This window comes from Alosa sapidissima, chromosome 2, assembly GCF_018492685.1.
Source record: "Alosa sapidissima isolate fAloSap1 chromosome 2, fAloSap1.pri, whole genome shotgun sequence".
NCBI lineage: Eukaryota > Metazoa > Chordata > Actinopteri > Clupeiformes > Clupeidae > Alosa > Alosa sapidissima.
Window position 1 is genome coordinate 19,513,539 of NC_055958.1, and position 23,441 is coordinate 19,536,979.

At 44.7% G+C, this 23,441-nt stretch overlaps 1 protein-coding gene and 1 long non-coding RNA gene across 9 annotated transcripts in view; one reads left to right on the forward strand and one right to left on the reverse strand.

The window, feature by feature from the left end:
- Nucleotides 1-23,082, reverse strand: part of myo1b (myosin IB) — a 59,840-nt gene extending 36,758 nt beyond the window's left edge. For 3 of the 8 annotated variants that reach the window (XM_042082463.1, XM_042082472.1, XM_042082462.1), the window contains exons 1-3: nucleotides 22,776-23,079; nucleotides 14,222-14,365; nucleotides 10,594-10,709 (exon numbers count right to left, since the gene is read on the reverse strand). In XM_042082463.1, the coding sequence (XP_041938397.1) occupies nucleotides 10,594-10,709; nucleotides 14,222-14,356 (251 nt within the window). In that variant the 5' untranslated portion in view covers nucleotides 14,357-14,365; nucleotides 22,776-23,079. Of the gene's footprint in view, nucleotides 1-10,593; nucleotides 10,710-14,221; nucleotides 14,366-22,775 lie in introns of all 8 variants that reach the window. The other 5 variants (XM_042082449.1, XM_042082453.1, XM_042082443.1 and 2 more) reach the window with 4 other exon arrangements.
- On the forward strand, nucleotides 5,203-6,173 carry LOC121699944. Its single transcript, XR_006027085.1, has 2 exons — nucleotides 5,203-5,284; nucleotides 5,993-6,173. It is a non-coding gene; the product is annotated as an uncharacterized LOC121699944 (long non-coding RNA).
- Nucleotides 23,083-23,441: the final 359 nt, after the last annotated feature.

Sequence of the window (23,441 nt, forward strand, 5' to 3'; positions counted from 1 at the left end):
TCTGAGACTTTAATTCTATCTAATCCATGTCTATTTCAATCACAACAAACTCGTTTTAATGTTCACTATAGTATCCTGACAGAGTTAATCCTAGCAGAGTAATTATATCTGGATAGAAAGAGCACATTGTGTAAAAGCATATGCTGTATACATGTGTGAGTGTGAGTGTGAGTGTGTGTGTGAGTGTGTTAGAGAGAAATGGAGAGGGAGAGAGAGAGTGAGAGAGAGAGAGAGAGAGAGAGAGAGAGAGAGAGAGAGAGAGAGAGAGAGAGAGAGAGAGAGAGAGTGTGAATGAGTGTGTTTCTTTGTAAGTGTGGTTAAAAAAGATAAGATTATGATAGGGATCTGAATAGATAAGAGAACATCAAGGTTTTGCAAGTGTCTGGGTGGATTGGTCCAACCAATCAGAATCACACACATTACAAAACTGCCCTTTAACTCAGTAGAGTGGGCTGTGTACACACTGGCAGACAATGTAACGGGGCAAACTCTCAGCAGCTTACATAACCTCAAACTTTTGTTCTTGCTTTGAAAATGACCCTTTTTCCATGATGAGGCACACCTCAGGGCGAGTAGATGACTGACATATTGGGTAGTGAGTAATAATGCATGACAAACACACACCTGAGTGACAAAAAGAACAGGCTACACCGACATCAATGCATGGTAGAATTGGTGAACTTAGTACACTCCTAGTACAAAGGAGCTTACTCAGAGAAAAAAAAGTCAGAAATATTGACTCATTGATTCATTCTATGTTCACCACACTTGATTACAACACCATGTATGTGTATAAGTATAAGTATAGTATTTACAGGGGCAGCCGTGGCCTACTGGTTAGCACTTCGGACTTGTAACCGGGTTGCCGGTTCGAGCCCTGACCAGTAGGCACGGCTGAAGTGCCCTTGAGCAAGGCACCTAACCCCTCACTGCTCCCCGAGCGCCGCTGTTGTTGCAGGCAGCTCACTGCGCCGGGATTAGTGTGTGCTCCACCTCACTGTGTGTTCACTGTGTGCTGTGTGTGTTTCACTAATTCACGGATTGGGATAAATGCAGAGACCAAATTTCCCTCCCTCACGGGATCAAAAGAGTATATATACTTATACTTTTAGCTGAAAAACACCCTCTCTCAACCTGTAAGGGGGGCTTTCCAGACACGGCGAGAAGCTTTTTTCCCCTGAGCTTTCCTTCCAGAGACTCGTAAAGTACATCAGGGTGGCTTTTCTCGGCTTCTAAGGTTTCCCCGTGTGCACAGGCAACAGCTGCTGATTATGGCCCGTTGCTATAGGAATAATGACAATCAGATTTGTATGCGATTCGTACAGCTGCAGGTGGGCGTCCACATTTTCAACTTTCCATCTATTACACATTTACAACAGTGACGGCAGCAGAGATTCTGGAAGGGCACTCACTCACACACTTCACTCTCCCCTCTCTACCTGGCCATCTGAAGCTGCCCACACAAGCCATTAGTTTGATGGTGACGCAACATAGAAATCTTCCGAATCCGAATTTCACCATACAATTATTTTTTGGACGTAATATATTATTGATTATAGACATTTCAAACGGTATTAAAAATGTAAGAATAGAGGAAACTTCTAGAATGAGATTTTGGAACAAGCTTCCTGGGACTGAAAAGCAAAGGGTTAAAAATACTGTGAAGTCAATGCATTCTTAAGGTAAAAAAAAAAGAGCTATCTGGGTTAGGCTTCTTTATTACTTGTCTAACCCTGTGTCCTTTGAACAGAGCGAGTGATTATGCAAACAAACATGAATGACAAGTCATCATTGTAGGAGGGGGCAGGGCAAAATACAGGAGTATGGCCACCTGGCCATGCCACCATGTGAGCTATGCCAGGATAATAAAGCAATATCAGGTGTGGAAAAAAAAGTATCAGAACACCAAGTGGAGAACTGACTGCACTGGGTCCATTTATAGGCCTCTATCCAAATTCACCTTTTATGATTGTAGGTGATTAGGCCTACTGTTGCTACTGATGATGGGTCCTCCAGACATCTGGTCAACAGCCTTAATGGAAAAATAAAAAGCACGAAAGGCTGCCGGCTTCGCCACACATGTGCGAGTTCTGGCGTCCAGAGTCCAAGTCAAACAGATGACTTCCAAACACAGATTTCCAAACACCACTGCTCTCGCTCTTCCAGGTGACTCGTCGAAAACAAGGTTTTCCCAGCCGGGGAAGATCCCACACTGTAACTCAGAGAGTTCTCAGGACTATGGTCTTTTCATCATGGACATATGATTAAAACATGATCGATCATACTACAACATGATTAAAAAAACATAACTTTAAAATGTTGAATGATGAATTTGGTGACTTTTACATGTTTGCATTTACATGTTTACAGATTTACTGACACACTGCATTCAGGCCTGCTCAGTGTGTGTGGGCAAGAACAGACAGGTCTGGAGACTATAGAGACTCCTTATCCCAGGCCAGTCACCACCACCACACAGCCCCGCATGTACCCTGGACCTATGATGAGCATCACGTTAATAGCCAGACACTCATGAGGGTACATTAGAGAGCCACTGATGGGCAGTAAGACTTTACTCAGCAGGTTTCACCCACCTCCAGCCAATCCGGGTGTATTTGCATGTACACGGCCTGCAGTAAACATGCCCAGCATATAATCCCTGATATGAAGAGTACCTGGGAATGTCTGAGCTCTTTAGCTACATCAATCGAAAATGTTCCCCAAAGAAATTAAACACACTAAATCCATGATGACCGAGCAATTTCTAGATCACCGAAACGCAGAATCCCTTGTAAATCCCAAGGATGAGCCACTTGGCTTAGGGTGCTGGTGTCCGTCTCACCACCAAGGAGGAAAAGTGGGCCATCCTATGGCAAGAGTTAAAGAGACTGACCTTTCAGAGAAACGCTGAAGTGTTTGAAATTTATGATTTCCACTGGAAAGAAAGAGCAGTTCCCACATTCACAGCAGCAGTCTGGCCATAGACTTTAGTCAAAGACTAAACTACAAGACTGATGAAGACACCAATGTCTGGAGCCTGATAGTCAGTTTTGATCCAGTGGTGGATTTTCTCATTCTCTACAACAGCAGACATATGCTCCAATGGAGGCCTTGGCAGGGAGATAAACTCTGGCTAAGCACACATGATTTGATGTTGGCGATGACATTTTGGCTTAGAATGAGAATTTACCACAAGCGTCCCACCTCATTTTCCATACACACAGTGCTCTCCTACACTGAGTCCTAACCATGACATAATACTGGATATGAATGAAACCCCCTCCACGCTCCACCCCTGAGCAGCCATTTTGTATGTCCCCACTGTGAACAATGCCCCTGTGGCAGCAGCAGCACCAGTCTGGAGAGAGTGGAGAGCCGAGACTGAACCCCAGTCTCATTACCTCATTACACACAGGCGCAACCTGATCCCTCCCTAGAGAACCAGCAGCCCAGCCCCCCTCACCACTGTACCAGCGCAGCCAGGACTGGGCTTACCACACACACACACACACACACACACACACACACACACACACACTCTTAGACAAAGAGGACCGACCATACCATCTGCAAGGCTGCTGGACTCCAGCAGGAAGGATACTCAAGGGGCACACCTGTCCTTGTTTTACAGATTTATAGGGATTGAGTGGGTGAAAATGAGCAGAGAGCCAAAGACAGAGAGAGAAAGGGAGGGTGGAGCTAAGCTAATGTTGATCTCTTCACAGGAGCAATGATGATGCCATCCACAAGTATACTGGCTATGGGCCTCTGATTGCACCCAGTAGCCAGCAGGCATAATTAGGCTTAATAGCTATAGACCCAGCTGTGGTGCTTCACAATACTCTCTCTGGGCCCTGGTGTATTGGGTAGCAGGTGTGGTCAGGCCAATACTACACAATTTTTTTTTTTTTTTTAAGTATATTTCTTTGGCCTTTTTTTATGCCTTTAATTTAGCCTGGCTAGCGCCACCACTTCTCAATGAGACGTGGTCTGGGAACCAAACGTTCATTTTCTCGCATTTGAAAAAAATGCCCAGATCTGTTTATTGGGTGCCACGGATGTCTATCAAATGCGTCTGTGCATAGCTCATCATCGTCTTGCTTTCCCACCTGTTCTGTGATTGGTTCCCTATCTCAGGCGAAAATTTGCTCCATGGTCTCCAGGCTGCCTTAGCAGCGTGAATCAAATCGTGCGCAAGGCAGCATGGGAACACCCAGGCTACCTTTAATTGACAGGATAGTAGAGAATGACAGGAAGTGAGTGGGAGAGAGAGTCGGGGTGGGATCCGGAAAGGGCCACGGGGCAGGAATCGAACCCAGGTCGCCGGCGTAAGGTGCAGGTGCCCCAGCCAGTTGCGCCACGGCTGGGGCCAATACTACACTAATAAACACAGTAAAGAGGCTAGTTTTCTAAAAAATAAGATAATTAACGTTAACTAAGTGTGACAGCATGATGACTCACTCAGTTTACTCATACAGACCAACACTATCAGTGGTTTGGGACAGAGAACGATTGGAAGCTCGCCTTAACCACAAATTTGGAGAGCATCATCAATAAAAATGTCCAAGACTTTTTTTTTTTTGTTGCTCAAACACAGACAGAAAGTCTAAGCATTAAAGGTCATGAGTGGATTAGACAGACCCTTCTCTTTGAATTTGACATTTGAAACAACAGAAAAGAAAAATACACCGCACACATGTGAACTCCACAGCAAAAAGTCATGCAATAAAAGCGGTTTTGGTTCACCAAGTACACTACGCACAGAAGGGCATCGGGCCTTTCCCATAGTCTGAGGAAGAGCCGCACGGCTCGAAACATCAGAAACAAAAATGAAAAACTGTGAATGGACCCATCCAAGTTTGGCATGGGATGTGCGTGGCCATCACTGCGTCTTTATCCGGCCTTTCCAGTCCACTTATGTGTGCCCAAACACTGGACATAATCTATTATGACGAGGGACCACTGGACATAATCTATTATGACGAGGGACCACTGGTCCAGTGTTACCTAGGTGCTACCTGCTCACAGGCCAATGTTACTCTGAAGTAAGCACTCGGGTGCCAAGCCCTCCTGCTAGCCAGTGCTCCTGCCTGTACCCATCAACCCCTGTCCAGTGGCAGGGCAAGCATACTCCTTCACACCACGCCACTGGGGTGAGCTCATCCCATGCATATGCTGCAGGAACATAAGAGTCAGTAAAGCCTTTGCCCAGGCTCCTCTTAGTCCACTGAGAGGGAGCTGGACAGACTGGGCCATCACTGCCCTGCAAGTCCTCCACACCTAGGTAAGTGGAAACTGATTCGGTGAGCCAAAGCCTATGCTTTCTGAGCAAATGCCCAGACTGAAATTCTCTAACGTTTTTATGCTGCATCTATTAAATAAAATGAGTGTGACACCCAAGCCTGAGATTGAATTCCTGTGGCTAAGTTAGCAAAAAGAATGGAAAAATGCTCTGAGGATGTGGAGATCGTGGAGAAAAAAATGAAAAGGCGATGAATAGAAATAAAGGCTCCAGCTCATGACGACAGAGATCTGCTTCCATTTTTAATTACTCACAGACATCATTCACTTTACTTTGGCAAGAGGCTCCTGAAATGACAGGCCACGGGGATAGCAGTAATAGAGGCCCGAACAGACTGCCTTCTTTGTAACCCCAGGCACACAAAACAGTATGTCCCCCAAACAGCCAGTCAGAGCAAACATTAGGCAAAACACCATGAGCCTGAAGAAGTCAAACTTTATCTCACACATAATCTTAAACCTCAGCCTAGGGAAAAAAATCTCGTCAAGCTCGTGCTGAAACAAGGCACTTCTCTATTTACAGTGTGGTCATACTGAGTGAGAGTAAACCAAGTGTGCCGCATGTCAAATATTTTCAAGAATTATGTGGCTACTTTAACTTCTGCATGAACTGCTAAGGCAGCTGATAACATATCATATCACTATCTCACTACTATCTCATAACACTATCTCGAACTGACTTCATTCTCAGGCCCCTCTGGACGCATGCGGATAGACGTTGTGGTCAGCAGCAGAGCAGACACACCGGTGTGGCCAGGGCAGACGTACTCTCTGTCCCTGCTCTCCTCAGCTCCACCCACACCATTGTGGGACGACTTGTAAAAACAAGCTGAGATGGTCTGATTGACAACCCCCCCCCCCCCTTTCCTAAATGACAGATGTCCCACTCTCAGGTGCTGGTTCACCTCCAGGGGGGAATGAGTGGCCTTCTCAAGAGACCAGCTGTCGGACATTGCAGCAATGCCTGACCACCAGCTTCCTCCAGCCTGAGATGTGTATAGAGTTTTGACTTGAGTTTCAAAACTCTGAAGGACACCCACATGACACTCTGCTCATTCTACACCTATAAAAACATCACTCCAGAGGATACAATGAAATCTTTACGACTGCACTGCTCCCCCACTGGCTCCTGGGTCGTCTGGACTGATGGAATGGAGACCTCATCTCGTCTCCCTCATGAGTGGCAGTCGGCACAGAGAGAGCAGCCCTGCTAAGCCGGGCCCGTATTTTCCTGATGGCTTTAGGGTGTTAAGTCTTTTATGAGGCTCAGAGACTGGGGAGGGTCAGTGGACCCCTGGTGTTACTTTAATTACTGCTCAATGCAGATCTCCTTAGGACGAGCCCAATCAGAGGGCCTACATGGAAATCCCAGCTAAGCTGGAGAGGAGCTAAAGCACTGCAAAGTCAATGCAAAATTAGTCTTGGAAGAGGTGGTCACATGCTATAGCATGCAAGACATGAAAACATTACAAATCATCAGGGTAACAGGAGTAGGTTAACACAAATTAAATATTGGGGGGGGGGGGGGGGGGGGGGGGGGCACCAATAGCTTAACATGACATGAACCATCTAGTCTGGAAATGGTCTGAAAACGAAGGCTGCATACAAATCAGACAGGTCTGCAAGGATACAACATGATCAAACCCAACAGAGGATTAATTCAGTTTAATGATTCAAATACAACCTAAGTGCACACATCAAGCACTCCGACCATCTAAAGTACTTCCCAGATAGTGAGATAGATCACATTTGTGTAGAAAAAAAACATGATTTATTGAAATGCCCAGAGTGGGCTTGGCCAGAGGGAAGAGGCACTTGGTTAAGCGCAACTGCATGTGCAGAGATCTTGCTAAGCTAAGTAAATGTTTATCTTTCATTTAATCTGGTTGTTTTACTGCCTGGGTGACCTTTGAAAGCACAGTGTGGTGTGGTAAAATAAACAGGCCCATGTGGAGGAGGGTCTGATTCCTGATGAATCCTGACGACAGCACATTTCCTTCCCCTCACAGCTTCTACAAGCCATAATAATGGCCCTCTGCTTTTCCTGTTTGGACACTCTCACACACACACACCCCCACACACACCCCCACACCTCTCCTACAGATGCACTGGATTTGTTGTGGACTTGCTCTACTGTTCGCTCTACTGTGATGACATGCTGTTTTTGGGAGGCCTGGTGTCTAAGCTGAGCAAACGTGAAAAAAAAAGGATCTATATTTGACCTTGACAGCCACTGTTCCCTTCGCTGGTGACCTCAGCCTCACACGCTTTAGATGTTGATGTGATTCTGCTTCTGTTTTGCCTGTGGTCATAAAAAAAAACATGGCCACTCACTCTGCACTAATGTTTGGCAAATCAATGCAAATGGGCTGGCTGACACGTGCCAGCATGCACAAGCTCAACAAGTGGACTTCACAAGGCTCCCCCCCCCCCCCCCACTGAGAAGAACACAGTCTTCTAGAACTCCCAACCTGCTCACGGCAAAAATGAAGTATCTGCAGATCACAAGGGTTCTAATTGTATTGATGTGACATACATATATCTCAAGCAGACATTAGAAATCTCACACTAACCCATAAACTCTTAAAATAGTTTAAATAGACTGTGATGATACTACGGCATTTCCAGTGAAGCTACTGGGCAAATCGCAGCCTGTAATAGGACAGGATCTCACTAGTCTGCATTCCATTTCTCCAAAGTGATGAAACACTTAGATGATGATGACATCTCGGATCCAGCTGATACATTTGGGTGGTATTATCTTACATGAGAGCCACTCGACTCGAGTCGAAACGGCAAACAGATGGTCAGACTAGGGGGAGGGGGGATTTAAGATCGATTCATAAAGACTTCTGGGAAAAAAAAGCTAGCTCTGACAGACACTTCATGACCTCTCAAATAGGGACCCAATTAAAAGAGACCTTAATCTCCGAGCTTCTCGCTCACCACGAGATGGATACCGCGAGGCTGCCTCGGCTCCATCTAGCCCAGCCTCAGTGCTGTTCCCTCATCTTATCGTTTTCCAAAACTTAATGGAAGTCAGCTGGGTAGGGGGAATGAATGGGTGTGCAGTGCACGAGTGATTCTGGAGGGGGGGGGGGGGCAACCAGCTCTCCTTCTCCCCCTCTCCTCTCTCTGTGTCGTGTTTTGGCTTGAGTCGATAATACTTGCTGAGCCAGCTCAGCAGAGGCCTCAACAGATCATCGTTGTCCATTGATCCAGCTTGGAATTTTTTGGACCATTCTGAGAGGAAGATTACTTCCTCAGCTGAAACCTGCTCCGTTTCTGTCCAATAACAAACAGTGGAGCATAGAGACAAGTGGCTTTACACCACATGCAGAGAGCAGTGGTGGTTTATGAAACGGTTCATTAGATACACAGTTCAGTTTGTGAGCCAACTTTGGAACTAACTATGGAAACTACATTAAATGCAGGGTTTTCCATTCAATATAAACACAAAACGTTAACACAGGAATGGGACACTGTAATGCAGACATCTCACTATGCATTGACCTGGCACCGTATTACATAGCACATACACCTTCCTCAAGGTTCCATTGGAGGTTCATAAATCATACAGATCATTTTCATTTTTCTTTTTAGAAAAGACTTATTCATTATTTCCGTCATATTCTTGAATATGCCAAGACACTTTCCACTAAATATCATGGCACATTGCACACAAACTCTATGAACTTAACTGCAGGCTCCAGTGGCACATTTTTCAATTTCAGTGCTTTAAATCCATGAAATCCCAACCAAGCATATTTCATTCAGATAGGGCAAGGGCCAACCACAGCATTCTAAAACCCACTGAGAAAGGGTCCCTTTCATTTTAATGGCATTGAGCATATAGAATTTTCCAACACATTGCCCTCGGGGTGTTTACGGAGGTGATGACTGCAAAACTTCATAACTTCATAACGTTGGCTGTAAACGGGCTCAGATGCTGCAGTCGGTCCCTGGCCTGAGGAATGTGAGGTCCCGATGGGCCTGTAAGCCCAGATCTTCGGTCATCATTCCATCCGCAGCTGAATGTTCAGCTTCTCAGGCGTGATGGCCAAAGCAGCTGCCCTGGACTGGCCCCCACTGGCCTCTGATCAGACATTTTTGTGTGTGTGAGAGGGAGGAGGGGTTGATCCTGACATTAGCCAAAGAAATGGAAACTGTCTGAACACAACAACAAGATGGGGATGGCAAACACGACAACAGCGTGAGGGAAACCCCTTTGGGAAAGACCTAATGAACACATTGTGGGATCATGGACATCCAGGACAAAGCATGGAAAGGAGAAAGTAAGTAGAAACATTATCTACTTCCTTAAACGTGTTTCAAAAAGAACGGAGAAAACAGCTGTCTGGACACATCTGCCTGGTTGTGATGGAAAGGGTGGGAGAGTGAACTAGACTCCAGAGCTGCATGGAGGCCTTGGCCAGGTACCAGACTGCTCAGTTCTGGCCCGGCACTTTACAAAGCCCTCCGCTTGTGTCTCTGCGGGGCTGGCCGAGACCAGGCTACTGGTGTCCCACAGTGCTGGTGTGTCGTCCACTGATTGCCACGCGAGTGTGCTGGCTAATTGGACCGAGCAGAGCTCTTTTGTTTGAATCTGGCAGACTGGCCGGCCGGCTGGCAGTGCTGTGGGGAGACAGATGGCCACTTTACTCGCGTGTGGCAGGACACTGACAGAGGCCGAAAGTCCTGACCCCCTCCCCCCCCCCCCCATGCTGCGTGCAGACTCAAATGGAGGAGGAGTCTATGTGGTCGGATCCTCTCAAGCCATGGGGCCCATTACTGGTGATTATTTCATCTGCCCAGGCCAGAACATGGAGGCTTATGTGGCCCTGACGTGAAGAAAACAGATGCACAGGCTTCACACTTACTAAAAGCCTGATTCTACAGCATTTGAGCGTTTGTAATGGATGCCATTTGGACACCTAAATGTTGCAGCATTTCGTAACTCCTACTTCTTTCAGGATGCAGACATGTATAAGGTGTTGGGTGGTCTTAGCCAGCCATGGTTACACTTAGTGTCAACATAAGTCGTGTGTAGGGTTGTGGAATGCCAAAGAAAAATAAACCATGCTTTATTTAGTCTGTTGATCATCACATTTGTTGTGTTGGTTGTCCGTCATGTTTATAAATGTGTGTCCTCAAATTCTCTGCAGATGGCAACCAGTAAAACAGACTTTCTCTGCATTTCTACTGAAAAGACTCTGGGGCAGCAAATTTATGATGCGTCCTGCGTGGAACCTGTACAGCCATCGCTCTCAGTGGCCGTGGCCTGGGACTTACATGTGGGGGCTGAGCTCGTAGAAGTTCCTGTTGCGGTACTCCTCCACCTTGTCTGCTGTGTAGATGGAGAGGTGCTTGTAAGGGTTCATGGAGATAACCACACTGCCAATGTAGGTCTGCAAACAGAGAGAGAGAGAGAGAGAGAGAGAGAGAGAGATGAATATCAAGCGTATACAGTGTGTACAGTTGCATGAATAAAAATCATTTTCATAAATAAATAGACGTCTTTCCACTCCTACTTTGCTGCACACAATATAACGTGCACCTGCTTCTAAGCCGTTCTCTGAAATCCTACTGTCATGGCGGTGTGAATTGAATTGTTCTGACAACCCCCTGTTGCCTTCTGTAGCCACAGAGAAGCACCACATGTTCCACAAACAATCACACAGGCGCGTCCCCGCCGTGGGGCAACAGCTGTGCGCCGAGGTGAGCTGAACCCTGCCTCAGTCGGCACTTTCCAGCTGGGAATTCCAGGGGCATTGTTCAGGCACGCAGGGGCCAGAGTGCACGAGGAGGCGCAAAAACAAAAGAAAAATGTGCGGAATTCCGAATGGAAAACCGTGGCTATGGAGTGCTGTCCATCCATTTGGGCTATGGATGTCAGCCAAGACAGGACCTCTGCACCTTGAGTGCTACTGTACCTTTGCTTTCAAGGCTGCAGAGCTCATGCTTGTGTGTGACTCCAATGTTCAAGGCCACACTGTCTGTGTGTTGGTCCTGAACTGTGAAAAGCACTATTGAGTAGAGATACATTTTTTATTTTGCAAAGCCACTCAGCAGTTCCCATTTCCTCTGTTAAGGTGCCAAAAGCCATCAGTGTTGATGCTTTTTATTTTTCACATCTGAGATGTTGAGTATGCGTCTTGAAAGCAAAGGAGGAAGGAGGAAGGCATTGTCACCATCTGAAGCTTCTTCACAAAGGCAATCTTTGACCCCATCCAGCTCTCATTGTGTTTGACTGTTGCATAAAGCTCTCAAATGGAGGACCAGGCCTTCTCCATGGTAACAGGGCTTGGCCCACTGCCCATTGTCCAAAGTATATGGGAGGTATAATGGAACCTTTTAAAATGCAGAGACGAAAAACAAATAAAGGGACAGCTTGCCAGATGCACTGCCCGCTCCCTACACGTACGCAAGAAATTACGCAGTTTAAAGTGATTTCCTCTTTCTGGCCAACTCCAGAAGGAAACAATAAAAGGACTACACAGCGACACACAAACACACACACTTGTATGCTGTCCATAATGGCAAAGTCATTTTCTGCTTCTAAACCTGACTGCTTCAGATAGTAGTGTGAAACAAGCAGTGAGGTGAGGAACTCGTCCCATCTGGACATCACAGAAAGAGGCAGGCGTGTGTTGTGTAAACATGATATGAGCTCTCCAGTAGGCAGAACCTCTTACTATGTGCCTATGTCAACAGCACAAAGCCAAAGGGCAGACCAAAGGGTGTGTGTGGGAATTTTGCAAGGCGTAACCACTACCGTAACCGTTTCGTAACTGAGCATAAATATGATAAGTCAGTAATTGGAGTTGATAACGTTTATCATGTTGGTGATATGGAGTATCGGCGAATATTGAAACACTTCCAACTTCCACTGTACTGATCAAAATTGAAGATTAAGACAGGTATTAAGTACACAGAGTAGACAATACATGCTATGCCCTAGTCAATGGTTCAGGTGAAATCCAAAATTAGGATGCTTCATACTGGTTTACTGCCACTTAAATGTATTCTTAATCAGTTATGCCTGAGAAGGCCTAACATGCACACAGAAACAGTATGAGCATGCAAAGTATCTTGGTACTAAAATATCAGAAGAATAGCATTTAAATACTGGTTCTGGAAAAGTGGAACACACCCGCAGATATCTATGGTGGTGCGCTCCTCCCTGTGTGCTTTAATTAGAGACCAAGCCTGTACTTCACCTGCCTGCTTGGGACCGCCCAGCTATGAGCTGCTACCATACGCCACACAAGCTTGTCTGCAGACACAAAATAGTTTTCCAGACAGTCAAGGTAACTCCTCTACACCTAACACAAATTACAGGTTGAGATGGCCTAAGCTTTATTTAACTACTACTCTTATTTGTGTGAATGAAGATCATCAGTTTTTACAAGGCCTCTGGTTGAACAATTACGTTAAAGGTCAAGCCTACACATTCAAGTAAAGGACGGGTCGAGTTTGGGAGTCCTGCTTCATCATCCCGATATGTATTATTACACGGCAGTATTTTTAACATGCTGCAATTCTGAAAGGATGGGAGGAAGACGGTAAATTATTTCAAGCTCTATTTCAAAGCAACATTCTTTACCACTGGCTTGCCGTTGTTGTTTTATCAGTAGCAGAGTTATACATAGTGCTCTTACCTCTCAGTATAAACTGTTGCATAAGACAAAATGCTACATAAAACTATAAACAAGCAAAAACATGCCTGCTGCATGATATCTCGCTTTAGAACTACCACTTACGGTGTCATGGCAATAAAGATATAGTATAAGTATAAGTATATATACTCTTTTGATCCCGTGAGGGAAATTTGGTCTCCGCATTTATCTCAATCCGTGAATAACATATATGACATGAGTTAGCCAGAGCTGTGTACTGCACTAAAGCGGTCATGCAAGGCTGGCGAAGAACCTGACAAGTCGTGAGTTCTGGATTCTATAAGGCCAAGTGGAAGGAGCGGTCCCTGGGCTACCACAAATGACATCATCCCCAGGCGTCTGCCTTATTAAGCACAGAGGAAAGAGCGCTCTCCAAAGCTGAGGCTTGGGCAACGGCCCCGTTGAGCGCACTGCAGTCTGGGAGCCCATGAGTGCCCCGGGACAGAGAGTGAAGGCCATCATTTTCTGCCTGCGGAGAGGGTGGAGGCAGAGTGTGTGTGTGTGTGTGTGTGTGTGTGTGTGGGGGGGGGGGGGGGACTTAGTGCCTAAGTCACTGCCTCATCTTCCAGAGCAGTGCTCTGGATCTTCCACCTCATTTGAAACATCATGCATTCCTGGGTGACCTGATTTATTGAGCGGGTCTTCTGAGCGGTCCATTTCGCATGCCACCGCTTCTGCAAGAGGACTTGAGTGGAAGAAAATGCCAAGGGACTGACAATGATACGTCACAGAATTATGCCTGTTTGACTGACTGATTGCTCTTGCAAACAAAAATGTTCTGTAAACATAACTTGACACAAGGGAGTTCTGAATTTAGTGGGATAAAGCCGTGTGGGTAAGGGCATGAGGCAGACTAGGCAAGGAAATAAATGCTGGTTTCATACTTATGGTGTTAAAGGTCATATCTAAAGTCTTCAATAATCTACATCTACTTTGGTTGTGCATTTCACTCACAGGCAGCTTTATGCTGTAAGTCCACAGTATATTTCAGTTCAGTTTCAGTCAGATCAATCAACCTTTCCGATTTTCAGAGAACATTGGGGAGTGGTTGTTTCAGGCATTTTTAATATGGCACTAACCATCACAGATGGTCACTGACCATCCAAAATTAACTGAATTGTGTGAATGAAGGTGTCCAGTTCAGAGAGAACAGTGGGTGTGCAGTGAAAGTGAATGTCTGAATGCAGCAGGTAGTTCATGGGTGCTAAGTGTGGCATTGTGAAAAGGCTGGTGTGACTTACATAGATCTCATTGTGGTCAAAGCGCTTCCGTAAGTTGTCGATGAAGGAGTCTTCTGTCAGGGGCTCCAGGAGGACCATGTCCCCCACCCCTATCATGTTGTCGAGAAGTGATGTCTTCACCTCCATCTTGGACATAATCCCCCCCTAATAATAGAAAAAAACACAAAATACAGTTTGATCAGACACTTGTGCTGTCTGCTGTGGTTACCCTATTACCCTCATTCCAGTAAAGGAAACGACGGTTTTCCAGAACATTTATACATTTATTTCAGTGAAATACACAAAGAGCAGAGCATTCATGCTTGAGGTTTCATCCCTAAAGGAGCTCTGATCAACCAATAGCACACAGCTCTAAACATAGGCAACTCAAATAAACTCTGGTAGTGGTGCATTTGCTCCACAGTGGTTCTGAGCAGAGGGAACAGTTTGGACCCGGCTCGTCCAATCTGCTCAGAGCACCACGGATATGAGAAATTCCTTAGGGCATTATGCAACGGAAGAAGCCTGTTCTTGACCTTGGCTTGTTTCCTTGGCTTCCACAAGTTCACCTCTCAATGTGAACTTCTCTTTCCCCCACTTCGTCAGTCTGCTGAACATACACAGCGCTTCTGCATATGATTCTAATGCTGACGTTTGCCATGACATCTGATACCCTCCACTTACATTTGAATATATTTGTGCAAGGGACTGAGGACAGAGGGCTGGACACAAAGACACTGCTGGTGGTGGCAAATTTTCCCCCTCTTCGCACGTCTCCTTTGGGCACTAATCCAGGGGCTATAGCCCCACAGATAAAAGGAGGCCTCGGCCACATTCACCGCCCTGATACCGGGCTTTACTGCACCCCAAAGGCCTTGTGCACTGTTAAAACAGTGGGGCCAGCCCGATGTGACATGCTCAATCCCCATTGTCGGCCTCCACCTCCCTGTCCTCCCCTTCTACAGTACATCAGCGGAAAACAACAACAATAGAATGCTGTACTCTCCGCTGGTGGAATGACATCAGTAATAGGCCAACTTGTAAACAAATTGGCTACAAGTAACACAAACGTCTCAGCCCCCCTGCCGGGGCGGGCGTAAAACACCAATGTTCCCACAGACAAGCATTTATACACAAAGCCATCACAACTTGGCTGAGGTCAGTGGAATGGAGGGGTTACACCACAGGATCAGCAAGGGAGGAGGAGGAGGCTGGAATCCCAGTGCACCGAGTTCAGAGCCGTGACTTGGACACATCAGGCCCTGACACCATGCAGCTGGAGCACTAAGGTGCGCAGATACCCCCCCCCCCCCGCCCATGGCCATCAGCACACTGATTACCCCAACCAAAGATACGACTAAAAATAGGCAACAGGATATCGCTCAAATAGAAGAACCCTCTGCCAGAATTCTTTAGTGTTTACCCATACATTGACTTACTGTATTTGTGGCGGCCAACCACAATATCAACATGGACCTCCACACAATGATTTTCTATGTTGTACTACTTATATGGGATGAAATCCTTTCATTTAATCTCTCTCTGTCTCTAATTAAGTTATGTGCAAGCATATAAGAAGCAGTATCCCCACGCTAACGTTAGAATACTGTTGGGTTATCGAGGTTAGCACACTATAACGTGACAGCTACTTCTAGATCAACTTCTCGTGCAAGGAAAGTATAACTATAGGCTATTCATTTTATTGACTCAAACACAGAATGTTTGCTCCCACCCCCACCCTTCACCTACCACCACAAATACAATTCAATTATGTGGAAACACTGTTCTTTTACCAAATCTGTTATGTAATAGCTGATTTAGAAGTCTGTTGTCATTTACTAGTCAATCTTTCTCCACTGAACCTAAACTAATGCCTTTAATGCATTTTGACTACATTCTGGTTAAGGATTGCAAGTCGCAAACAATAACTCATGACTAATGTCCAACGCACGATGGGGATTTTGGAGAGACCTGCAGATTTGCATATCAGTTTACAAATGACCTTGAGGTCTACAATTCATTTAGTTAATCATTGTCTTGTTGGAGGACCAGTCAGGTCCTATTAACTATTATCACCTGAGAGGGGATTCGTCTTATCGTTGATCTTTTGCTGTGTGAACTCATAGTTTGTCACTTCTCTCAGCCTTGTTAGCACAAACCTGATCTGTGCTCCTGGCTCCACTCCTTAGCACTACTGTACTAGACTGACTATTGTGATGGGAAGAGGATCTCATTTCATGGTGCTCCTATGCTGGGGGGGGGGGGGGATGCGGGTTGCACTGGCTCCCAAATCCACCTCCCATGTCGAGGAAACAATTCCAATGCTTATTTTCTAGGGTGCATAGCAACCCACAGAATGCGGTCAAGGAACAAAATCCTCTCTATCCCTTTTCCAGCGTTCTTCAGCACTCTCCTCGAGGATTCTACATTATGGGCAGATAAACCCAGTTGGCAGGAGGTAGTACAGTCTTCACAGTCCGGCCTCATTTAGCTTTTTTCACTTTCCCTGCACCAGTGAACCACTGGTGAAAGATGAAGCTCTCAGTGTAACTGTGGCTGAGGCTTTGACAGCTCCTTTTCACTGATCTGCTTCTGTTTCAGTGGTTCTTTCAGCTCCGTTTTGACCATTACATATCTATTCATCTCAAGTCGATTTTTACAATTTGCAGGAAGACAGCAAATATACTGATTTGGCTTTTACCGATAAAAGCTAAGTTGAATACCAGGTCATGTTGGCATTGTGTCCAACTCAACACTTTTACAAAAAGCTCAGAGTATGTGGGTTATCGTGCAGTCTTGTTTCATGTGTGGAAGAGCTGGCTGGATGACTACAAAAGCTGCAGCATTATCATAGTGTGGGACCAGTCTACCGGCACCATCCAATCAAAAATATCAGGGGGTACAAATTTATGGGTAGAATTCATTCCTCTACATGACTAAGGAGAGCACATCATAGAAGCATAAATTAGAAATCATTCCACATTACTCAGGATAAACAGGTGTAAGCCCTGAAAACATATTTAAAAAACATATTCAAAGGAATGAAAGCTACCAATAATCTACTGTAATCTGGTACATGCTAACCTATAAATCATTCCAATGACTAGCTGACTAAGCTACATGCTAACAGAATGTGTTACTCATTTGACTTGACAACACTTAGCATCAGACCATAAGATATTTGACCTCTCTTGCCTATGGTTTGTACAAGCAGAAACCACCTGCAAGCCATGATGTTACTGCCAATATTCACATCCTGTTCCCTTAATCAAATGTACTAAATGTACATAAACAAGCATGCTTAAAAATAATTAAAAATAACTCAACTGATTACCTAACTCAACTGATTACCAGAGCTATTTTTAAAAATGTTGTCCTCAAAACAAATGACTCCTCTAAATGCACATAGAAGATTAATGATGAACGCATACCAAGCATGACCTGTGGTCACTTCACACAGTATCTCACTATAGAACCTCTACACCTTTAGAACTGACCATGGCCCCTTGATTTTAGCTATTTCCACAGCTATGGAATATATGTCATTTAGATTCCCTGGACTGGTGCCATGAGTATTTTCCATCATACTAGTTCCCTTGTCTCAGCCTAAGGCAGGTCACACTTCAAGCAGTGGAGAATGGACTCTTACTCCAACATCCAAAGCTGTGTGTGTTTGTGTATGTGTGTGTGTGTGTGGGGGGGGGGGGGACCTCTGTCTGATGGTGTGGCGCCAGAGTGCATAGAACAATCTGATTCAAATGATTTGCGTTTTTTGCCTTTCGACAGAGAGTGGATTTAACTTTGGAATAATGTTTTGGGATTAAAGTCTAAATGCAACAGACACAAATATACAAACCGCCGCTTCACATGCAAAGTAGAGTTGTAAAGCACACAAAAGTCTGCCTTTGCTGTGCATGACAGTAAAAATAATGACATTAAAGTCCATTATAGGATGTAATGAAGTGCAAATCCCCATAAGCAGAGCCAAGCAGGCTGCACATGGCAAAATGACAACCCCACTCATGCACATTAAGATGAGTCCACATCGAACAGCAGGACAGGAGCTTTACATAGTTACAGCCAGAGTGGGAGTTTTTTTTTCAGAATCTTTGGGCTTGGCATGGCCTAAAACGCTGAGGCACTGCATGTCTGAGTGCCAAGGTAAACCCTTGAGAGATGGACTTTTCCACAGCACTGCGTGATCTCAACTTGGCTTGACTTATGCACTACTAAAGTATTTTTTAAAACTCTGGAAAAATCCCTTGCCTCTAAACATACATTGGTCTAGTAATCATGTAAGTGAGGAAGACAATGGGCCAGAAGTAAAGCTAAAGTAAAGTAAAGCTAAAGTCAAATGAATATGAGGATCACCTCATGTGCTTTTGGCATCTTGCACATTTTTGGATTACACTAGCAGATATCGGTCATCATTTATTTACTACAGTGGGGAGTTTTACCAATGTCCCATCACATTCATCAAAGTGAGCATAACACTAATGTATTGCATTTGCCAGAAGAAAGGCAAAGCACTTATTTGGCTTTGGTTTGTCTGGCTGCAAGCAAATTCCCTGCCGTTCATAATGGAAATGCAAAAACAAGGCAAAACCATTCTGAAGTTCACTGAACTGTTCCCTAAAATATGTCTCTAATTTCTAAAATCCTAACGGCAAAAAAGCCAGATGCTCATTGCTGCATTCCTTTCAACTGATATTATCTGAAAGAACAGTGTGTACACTGGGTCAAACACGTTGACATTTTAAAGGGCACAGGCAGTCTGCCCTCCTCACAGACTAGTGTAATCTATGAGAAGAGTTGAATCCCAAGAGTTGGGATGACAGCTTTTGTATTTGTAGTCTGACATCTGTGCAGCGTCACTGTGATTAATGGGGTTCACCTGGATTGCCTGTCTGCCTCGGAGTGTGATACAATGATTGATCAGTGTGGGATTCACAATCCGGCATTTACTTTGAAAGGCTTGCTCTTGTCAAAGTTGTTCACAATATGACAGCCCCAATAATGGAAGAGTGCAATGCACAATGCAAAGGGCCACCTGATAAAGCAGCCAAATCTCCCCTCTTGACAACATTTTGGGGGGGCATTCGGGTAGAAAGCTGGATTAATCCCTGGACACAACTTGCTCCTCCTGGTGCAGAGCCCATGTTTACAGTGACTGTTGGCCAGCCATGTGCTTCCCCATTACTGATGCATTTAACCCCTGTGGAGCTAATACTCACTCCTCCCACCCAGCCACACACACGCACACACACACGCACGCACACACGCACGCACACACGCACACACACATCCCTGTGTGTTGCCCCCAGAGCTCTGAGGTGCTGGACGAGAGTGAGTGAGCGATGGTGTGCATGCACTACACTGCTACACGCTCCCAGGAGGGCCGTCTCACTTAGTGTCGCCAGACTGTTCTGCCAGACATCTCAGGACCTTGGAGGCCACTCCAGAGTGTATTCTGACTGTATACGGGGGGTAATAGGAGGTTGTGCTGTGGTGAGCTGTGCTACTATTCAGAAAACATGATCCTCCATCGACTTAGGAGATTTTTTTTCTCTTGTCCTGTTTACCTGTTTCCACTGAACTCAAGCTGTGTCAGTGTTCAAGTAAGACATACCTGTGCGGTAAGACCTCATGAAAGAAAAGACCAACAGTTTGGACAAACAATCCTACGTACAATACCATACAATGCAGTACCTGATGCAGCATCTTTGCCAGTAATGGGTGACAGGCAATGTGCCCACATTGGAATTTCAGTGAAATTGAATTATATCTATATGCATCTTCTTCATGCATTGTGTGCTTTTTTAATGTTTTTGTTGAAAGCAAACCATACTCGAGTGCAGCCCGTAGTGGGAGTTGGGTGGGCCCACTCATGCATGTGCCCAGAGCATGATGCAACCCACACTGACTCACGTTGCCCACGAAACAGAAAGTCCAGTGCACTCCTGCTTTCTTTTTTACCTGCCCACAATGAAGAGGTTCTCTGGCAGTGAACACTCTTGATTATGAGCACATGGAACAACATGGGAACTCTATCTCTAACTCTAACTCTAAGTCCTATCCCTCCCAACTGTGGGAGGGATAGGACTTAACAATGTTTTGATACTCTCAGAGAAGTCTGGTAAATCAAAGATTTGTGGAAAACCAATGGCAAAAACATACAACATCAACGTACAACATCAAGTTTCATACAATACTAAGACATCATTTTGTCAAACAGACCCTTCTTTAATCTACAAAGTGGCAACCATCTAACCCCCACTCCCAGTAAGTGGGCAGAGTTTGTCAAGAAGCTGATTGATGATAATACCATATGAATCTTTATGAAATCCCAGGCTGTGATTCTGAAATGCTGACAATCACTTCTCGCACAGCCAGCCTCAATGACTAAACAGTGTACAGCCAATTTGCAAATCAGGAACCTGAAATGAAATAAGCCTTCCCTTTGAACAATTGGTAATTTTATTGGTTTCTACCAGAAACTACCCTACAGTAATAAACTGACAAGAACTGTTGCCCTGAGTGGGTTGCACCAAGACTAAAAATCTGGAAATTTGTGGCTAGTTTCATCATCCCTTCCTTACAAAGGTGCAACAAAAAGTGAAGATTATGCCTGTGCTTAGACTGGCATAATGACAGTGTGCCAGCACCATAGTAAAGTGGCTACCTTTGATAACACAAACTATGCAAACACTCAGCTGGCTGCACAGGTGGACTTTCCCCAAACTATTGGGCAAGCTGAGGCAGATTGGTGATATTTACTGATTGCACAAACATCTAAAAGTGCATCTAAAAGTAGCCAATGTTACAAAAAAGAATTTCTCTTCTTTAGGAGTGGGGCAAAATACACTGAAATATGCATATATGTACAATGGATCAAAAAATTGAAATGCGTTCAAAAATAGATATGGTGATTTGTCATAGATGAATCATTTGTAATGTAGTGATATCCTTTTCAATATGCATGTCCATACCTTGTCATTCAGATAACAGAGAAATGCGTAGAAGATTCATACTGAGGCTTGAAATGTATTAAATATGCATGCCTAACCCATTTTTTGTGTTTCTGCTTGGACTTTGCTGAGTAGGCCTAGAGTTTCAGTCATCAAAGTCCCTGTGGCATGGAAAGCCATACTCTCGTGGGTAAAGAATATGCTACACTGACCCAGCATAGGCTACTTAAAATGTTTTGCTTCTAAAAACGCTTGAGAGTTTGTTCGTCGAAAGTATTTAAACTAGAACCGCTGTCCTATGTTACGATGCAAATTAGGTTATATTTCCCTGGGAAAAAATATTCAAATGTTAGTTGTATCGTTGACAGTCAAATGTGCGTCGAGTCTCATGTAGCCTATGTAGCAGGCTATGACTAAATATCGCATTTTTAATTTCTATGGAAAACGCTCGGCCAACCCCCTCACACCTTTGTAGCCTAATTTCCTCTGTAGCCTAATAGAATTAAGTTATCGTTCCATAGGCTACTCTTAAAAATCTGTATTAGCCTAAGACGTTTTATTTTTTTCTAAGTAGTCACACGTAAAGTTAGAGGATGCTTGGAGACTCTACATGAATACATTTTGTTTGATTTCTTAAGTCTGTTGATAAAACTGCAAGAGCATAACATAGCATACGGTTCATGGTATTTCCACTATGTCTTATGTATTCCGCTATGAGAGCGAACACAATGAAAGCACATGTCTGTTTGCGTATTCGTCTATGAATTTGCCAGTTAATGTCTTGCACAGCACTCACAAAATACACATTACAGGTTTCGGTCGGGATAGTCAGTAATACCATTCAGTGTCCATTCTCTTTGCGGTGGCCAGTTGGCTGTGGGAAGGGGAGTGCAATGGGTATGGTAACGTTACTTTTGTTACAATCAAAAAAAGTCTATCAGACTTAAGTTTGTCAAGGGGAGATATTAGGTGTTGTCGGGTTTCAAGCATAGGAAGCTGCCATGTGCATGAATTTACGCATGGATTTGTTAAGTTTCCACTGAATGGTTTAGGAACGCTGGTCTCAGACAAAGAAGTTTCCCCGTTGGATTACAATGGTCAAGCTGTGATACAGATGTCCCTGTTCATTTACAGTATAGCCTATAGACCATCCTCCCTTAACCTACCCAACTAATGCATTTTCACAATTTGCCAAATTCGAAAGAAATCCTATTGCCTAAACTGCAAAAGTTTTGTTCTAAACAACCAGCAGGCCTACAGTGAACTACCTGCCTGGTGTTGTATTGGCTTTAATTTACTTTGCGTTATGCTATTCTGATTTCGGTTTGATATTTATCTTTATCTTTACCCCTGCACCAAAAGTTAGTTGGCTACTTGAGAGACTGTTTGCAAATGTCCCTGCTGCATCGGTGACTTTAATCTTGTCAAATGACGTTGTTTCCAAGTTATAGTTAACAATTCAGCATGAACCAAGACAACATTTTTTTACAAACCCGTACACCTATCCTACAAATGAAGTGATGTGTGAACTGTTAGGGCTATTTGATGGCTTATTCCATGGCTGACAGACAGACAGCATCTCAAAACTTGTATGCTGTGCAACATACCTTGTGTGTACAAATAACTCCCTCCTTCAATCCACTCTTGAGAATGAATGTAGTTTCCAGATGTCACTTTGAAAAAGGTTAGGCTATGATTCCTTTATCCCTTCCCCGGCGTGAACTGAGGGCTATTTCTCCACTTTGAATGAACCAGTCCAGGACGCGTCTACCGCCCAGCTCTCCAGGCAGTCAGTGTGAAGCAGGGAAGCGGTCGCGACAGCGGGGTCCACGGATCAGGGAGTGGCTACAGCACTGATTCTACTGCTCAATGCACTTCAATGTTAATCACCTCTCTCTCTCTCTCACGCTCTCTCTCTCTCTCTCTCTCTTTCACACACACACAACGTACGCCCATGACCCCTCTCCGACACGATGCTTCACTTCAACGCTCAAATGCGCACACGTCTCCCCCGTGCGTTGTAAAGTAATATAGCAAGAAACAATTGGACGCTCCAGGTTAACATTCCCACGTGTGAATAAGAGTATCATATTTCTGCCACGATGCAGTCTTCATTTAGCCTAAGTCTAGGCAACTGATTTTCAACAAAGCCTAGGCAACGATTTAGATTTGATTCAGTCAAATTTGTAATGGTAACATTTACATGAAAAAAACTGCATTTCAGATTTGAACGTGGACTATGAATACGTCGCCCGCACCTTTATTTTATTTTA